We start from the raw sequence: 6,000 nt of genomic DNA on the forward strand, positions 1-6,000 counted from the left end.
AAGTTTAATTCCTACCAATAAATAATAGAATTAGCACTTATTCAATATAAGCAATTAATTAAACTATTTATCTAAATAGACCATAAAATTATAGTGAAACATATATATAACAACTTTATTCCATTGAGAAAATATTTTTACTTTTAATTATAAAAATTCACATTATTTTTATTTTTATTTTTTATTTTTATAAATTATATGGGAAATTAATAGTAAAAATATATTAAAAAAAATTGTAATTAAAAGTGAAAATATAAAATAAAATTTAAATAGTGTCTTTAAAACTAAACAGCTCCTAAGTTTAAGAATTTTTTCTTTTTATTTTTTTTCCACTGGGTCGAGTTATCAATATAATATAACTCGCATCCAGATCATACTCTCAGCAAAGTATGAGAATAATATTTTAAAACCTTTCATGCTTTTTCCCGAAGATGCTCTCTCACCTTTGCATCTCATCTCATGGGAGAGTATTTTACTAATTTACACCAAATTATTTGGATAAAAATCCAATTATTTCTTTTCTAATAATAAATTTATTTTAGGATAATATGATAATTTAATGTTTATATTTTTAAAACTCATTTACTTTTCTTCTCCACCAAATTTAATGTTTATATTTTTAAATTAAAATTAAAAAGTATTTAGAAAGAGGAGAAAAATGAATGAGAGAAAAAAATAAATGAGTTTTAAAAATATAAACATTAAATTATCATATTGTTCCAAAAAAAAATATTATCACAAAAAAATAATTAGATTTTAATTCAAATAATTTGGTGTAGGTTACTAAAATACTCTAACATGAGAGTATGTTAACAAACCTATATATATATATATATATATATATATATTATTGGAGATTTTACATAAATAGGAGGCAATCTTTATTTTGTCTACATTGGATTTCAAACCCTCATAAGTAATAACACAAATTGCTGTGCCGTTTTTGTCGTTAAACTTAGGAAGGTTAGTAACTTAATGGTTTATACTTTGTAAATGGTAAAGGAAAAATATTCTTTTAAAACATTCTTCAAATTATTGTTTAAAACTGATAACAGTATCTAATCATAATTTAGTCAAAATATTTTTTGTGGATGAAAATGAGTTTGCATATGAGGTGCACAAATTATCATCCTGCTTCCTAGAATACAACTTAACCATTATATGCGAATTGAAGTGTAGATTCGGAATGCCCTACAGCCTAGAGGACATGATCTGTGAGATATTACAGCATAATGTCTGGAACAAGATTAAAATAAATTGATATGTAAGGCATTATATAATAAATAAGATATGGGAATCATTGATTGGATTGTACATTAATCCTACAAGCTTATCCTGCTACTGCTGGACAAAACTTAGATACAATTTTTTATATTCAATTCGTATATAGCTATGTTTGATATCCGTTCATTCTAATTTATGTGCTCAGATAGAACAAAAGTAACATAGGGTTACTTCTCTGAATGTAGATTGAAAGTCCCTCCACCACATTCCCAAACATGCATTATATTATTCTTTAATATAAATTAAATTTTACCGTAGTTATTTGCACAAAAATATTTTGCATTAAATATCAGGTTAAGTTATTGAAGTGAACTCTAGTTCTAATTAGAGACCAACACCAAAAACACTTCAAAGGATTTGTATCTAAGTTTATTTTTTATTCTGTACTGGCCAAGCTTGTAATTAGTTTATTGGAGTTATAAGTGAAAAATAACTGTTCCATCTGATAGTAGAGATTTAAGTTCAATTTAATTCTTTAACACTTATTAGTAATTTATTATATTGACTTGGACGATTGAGTGATTTTGTAGACATTATCTCTATTGTTAGGGAAACCAAACTATTACACGGAAAACTTGGGAAAATTTGAGCGTCAAGAGAGCTTAACTATTACAAGAAAGACACAATGACAGACTGACTTATCACACCTTGGCAAAAAGAGTATCTCAATCTTATGCCAGCACAAGGTCCTATAAGGATCTTTCTTAAAAAAAAGTGTTTGTCCAATACACGATTAAATACTAAATATAAATATCTCTCTTAATAAAAATTCGAACACCATGTTATAAGAGATTAATCCCGTCTACTAAATTCAATTCCAATTGCTAATTGCATCTAAGTTTTGTTCATTAGTGTATACACTGCATACACAAGTTCAAGCACAATGGTGAGCTTGCTACACCTAGGAGACAAAGAGCGTTCTCCACGGTTGCTCTGTCGGTCCATAAAGTACTTTAAAGAATGTGAGATTCATCCCACGATGTGTGGCCGGCCGCCCTTGGACCTTCATTTTTTTTTTATTGCCTGACAGAATTTCTTTGCGTTTATTATATTGTAGACTCCCACGTTCGTTCTTCAATATCAACAACGCGCATGCTAAGCCCTCTCTATTGTTCTAACTTCTGACTACATCACTATCACCATTAATTAACACACTTATTAATCTTGGTTTGTCACCTCTCAATGATTAACACTTAGACCCCGTTGCCATTTCGAGCACAGTTTTAATTGAGTCCTTAAGGTGTCTAAAACCCATTGAAATATTAACATTAGAAAAATGCTTATCAGTATCCATTGGTTAAAAAATTATTTTAATTTTTTTTATTAAAATGTATAAAATTATATTATCTATAATTTTTTAAATATTATCCTATGATTTTTACAATAAATATTTTTTAAAATTCTTTAATAATGTTCTAAGGACACTGATTAATAATTTTTTTTTGAAAATTAACATTATTCTAAATTATCACGCATGAACTTGGTCCCATATGAGTTGTCCTTTGCCCTCAGTGGACTACTCCTGAGTTCAGTTACAGAGAACTAGGACCTATCCATGACACAATCATGACAATTTAAAAAATGGCATTTACAATTGAAGTCAATGCTTACACTAACACTTTTCTTGGGATTGAGTATAAATATGTCTATAGTTTTTGCTTATGCCAAGCAAAGCATTTAATTCGAGCTTCAATTCTCTTTGCAGTGGCATTAGACCACACAAGAATAACCAACCAACCCAACCCTTTTGGCCTTTTTTTTTTAAACACAAACAATAGAATGGAACCTGTAGGAGCCTTCCCTGATGGAGAATGGGATTGCTTTCGCCGAATTTTTGCGAGTGATGAGGAGCATGAGCATGATTTATTCACACCTCAATTTCCACTTCTGTTTGATGGTGATGATGGATTGAACATTGTGACACAACACACATTTTGTGCTGCTCCTGAAGCCGGTGAAAATGCGTGTATGTTTTATTCTTTAGATGCTGATCACAACTCAAATTCTTCTCAGTATATTTCACAAGAAAGTAGCTATAGTAATACTAGTAGCAACTGTAGTGGTGACGACACTGTCTTCATTGCCAATCCGGGTAACGCAAACTATTATTTTAGTTACCCTGATCATGTGCTAGCAAACAATAATGCATGTGTATATTCCATGGATGAGAAATTTTTTGCCTCTTTTGTCCCATCGATTTCTGACATTGTAACGGAAGAGAGTGCCAAGTTGTATAAAGATGTGGGGAGTGACAAATTGGAGAATTCTCAATGCAATCAAATGGAACCTATTGTTTTTCCCACCAAGCAGTTGCAGCTCAAAAGGAAGCTTGATGTGCCTGCTGAAGATAAAATCAACAAAGGATCTGAGAATCAAAAGAAAAAGGCTCGTGTTTCAAAAGATGTAAGTTTTGTCTCTAATTTCTCGAAGAGTAATGCATTATACTTTAATTTCTATGCACTTCAACCAACTAAAATCATCATTTTATGTGATTTTTTAAGGCAAATGCTAATTAGTGGACATTGATTAAAAAACTTAAAAGTAAAAAGAATTCTATTGAGATATTTAAAATTACGTTGTGCATAATTTTATTTGTGCTTATAAATTTTATAATAAATATTTTCTTTTTAATTCTTGTGCATAATTTTATTTGTGCTTATAAATTTTATAATAAATATTTTCTTTTTAATTTTTTAACCCGTGTATGTTAACAAGATTCATTTTTAAAGTAATTATTCTATAAAAAATCAACAAACTTAAGTGACAATTTATAATTAAATGAAAATATAAAAACTCTTCACTTAAACTAATTGCTTAGTACGCTAAATTAGTTTCTAAAATTGAAAGCACAAATCAGTTTTTGATCCTTAAAATTCATAAACATATCATTTTAATCCTTGAAATTATCAAATGACATGTTTTTCTAATCCTTAATCTTACAATATGAAGTTTATTTTTAGTCCTTGGAATTGCAACAACAAAGATTAAAATTACAAATTAACAATTAGTAATATCAAGATTGAAATGATATTAATATACTTTTAGGATCAAATTGATCAAGACTTAAAATTTGGGACTAAGTTATTCTACACCGAAGGTGGAAATTTGTAACAGTTTGTTGTGTTCCATGATCAGGGCCAAGGATGCATGAAAAACACATGGTCCAAGAAGAATCAGAAACATACCAGCAACGGGGAAGAGGCAGAAGAAACTAATACAGGATTAGATGGACAAAGCTGTAGTAGTAACATGTCAGAGGATGATAACACTTCTAAATCTGCTCTCAACTCAAATGGGAAAACAAGAGCAAGTAGGGGATCAGCAACAGATCCCCAAAGTCTGTATGCAAGGGTATGTAATTAATTAATTAATTAATCACATTCAAATACAAAATCAGTTTTTATTTTATTTTATTTTTGTCCTTATGTGATGTGCTTGCTTGGTACAGTTTGTGTGTGGTACTTAATATATATTACGTCTTGAATCTTGCAGAAAAGAAGAGAGAGAATAAACGAGAGACTAAGAATCCTACAGAATCTTGTCCCAAATGGAACCAAGGTAAATATAATGTAACTTTTGTTTTTAATATTGAAGTCAGTGGAAGCCAAATTCAATGGAGTTGTGTATTAATTTCATGGATGGTCGTGTATAATGTAGGTTGACATAAGCACAATGCTTGAAGAGGCAGTCAATTACGTGAAATTTTTGCAGCTCCAGATCAAGGTAATGATCATTGTTTTCTCTAATTTATTTTAGGATAACCTTGATACTTAAGCTCTTTCGCTTTCCAGTAAAATTTAAAATATTTCCACACATTTCAGTCTTTAACCAATTATGAGATTAATTTTTTATTTTGAGATTTAGTCTCACTTAAAGTTTATCTCCTCCCAAATGATGTATTGTGCGATTTTCTCTAATTTAGAGACATTTGTTAATGTACGATCATATTATAACTCTTTTTTCTTTTCTGTGTAGCTTTTAAGCTCCGATGATCTATGGATGTATGCACCATTTGCTCACAATGGGCTTGACATTGGACTCAATCTCAACTCCCTGCCACTTTAAGAGGCTAGAGGACACGTTTACCGTTTTTAACAACAAACGGAAAACAACTACGTAGAAAAAATAAATATGTAAAATAAAATTGAGCAATATATGTGTATTCTAACTTGTTATTATTGACTAATGTGAATAATAGCAATTTCTTCACTTTTTCATTATTTATCACTGCACGTGGCGTCTCCTTCTGACTTTTGTGACAACTGACAATCATTAAATAATTAGGAAGCCACCTTGGTGCTCTAACTTAGGGACTGCCCATGTTCAAAGAACATCGTAGTAATGAGCTCAAATCTAAAGTGCACTGTGCACACGAGTTATAGTAATTGCGTCAGCTTATTCTAGACATTGGAAAAAGAAATTCATGAATATTTGTAATCAAAACCTGTTTTATGAAGTTCATATCGAGATCCACGTGAAGCTGGAAGACCATTGCGAATAGTATCGGGCGTGTGTTGTCTTTCACAACAAAAAACAAGACGAAAATAATACATATCCCATGTTAAATAAGCTTTATATTTTGAGATTTGTTAACAACTTAACATAACCTATATATTTTTAAAAAGAGTATGCTAGTAAATTAAACCATTGATGTATTTTGAGAAAAAATGTAATTATAATTAGCTAACGTATTCTTATAAAAAAAAGTTTGCTAAC

At 29.8% G+C, this 6,000-nt stretch overlaps 1 protein-coding gene across 1 annotated transcript; it reads left to right on the plus strand.

The window, feature by feature from the left end:
• The first annotated feature begins 2,973 nt into the window (after nucleotides 1-2,973).
• LOC114392115 (transcription factor bHLH85-like) lies at nucleotides 2,974-5,494 on the plus strand. The gene is made up of 5 exons (XM_028353152.1): nucleotides 2,974-3,687; nucleotides 4,420-4,635; nucleotides 4,777-4,842; nucleotides 4,942-5,007; nucleotides 5,260-5,494. Exons 1-5 carry the CDS (start codon nucleotides 3,064-3,066, stop codon nucleotides 5,347-5,349), a joined length of 1,062 nt encoding a protein of 353 aa, XP_028208953.1. The 5' UTR covers nucleotides 2,974-3,063; the 3' UTR covers nucleotides 5,350-5,494.
• The last annotated feature ends 506 nt before the right edge of the window (nucleotides 5,495-6,000 follow it).

The sequence above is a fragment of the Glycine soja genome, chromosome 17 (assembly GCF_004193775.1).
Source record: "Glycine soja cultivar W05 chromosome 17, ASM419377v2, whole genome shotgun sequence".
Taxonomy (NCBI): Eukaryota; Viridiplantae; Streptophyta; class Magnoliopsida; order Fabales; family Fabaceae; genus Glycine; species Glycine soja.

Coding starts and splice junctions, on each gene's coding strand:
- LOC114392115 (XM_028353152.1), top strand. CDS start 3,064: ATGGAACCTGTAGGAGCCTTCCCTGATGGAGAATGGGATTGCTTTCGC. Junction 3,688..4,419: donor AGGCTCGTGTTTCAAAAGAT/GTAAGTTTTGTC, acceptor TTCCATGATCAG/GGCCAAGGATGCATGAAAAA. Junction 4,843..4,941: donor TTGTCCCAAATGGAACCAAG/GTAAATATAATG, acceptor TGTATAATGTAG/GTTGACATAAGCACAATGCT.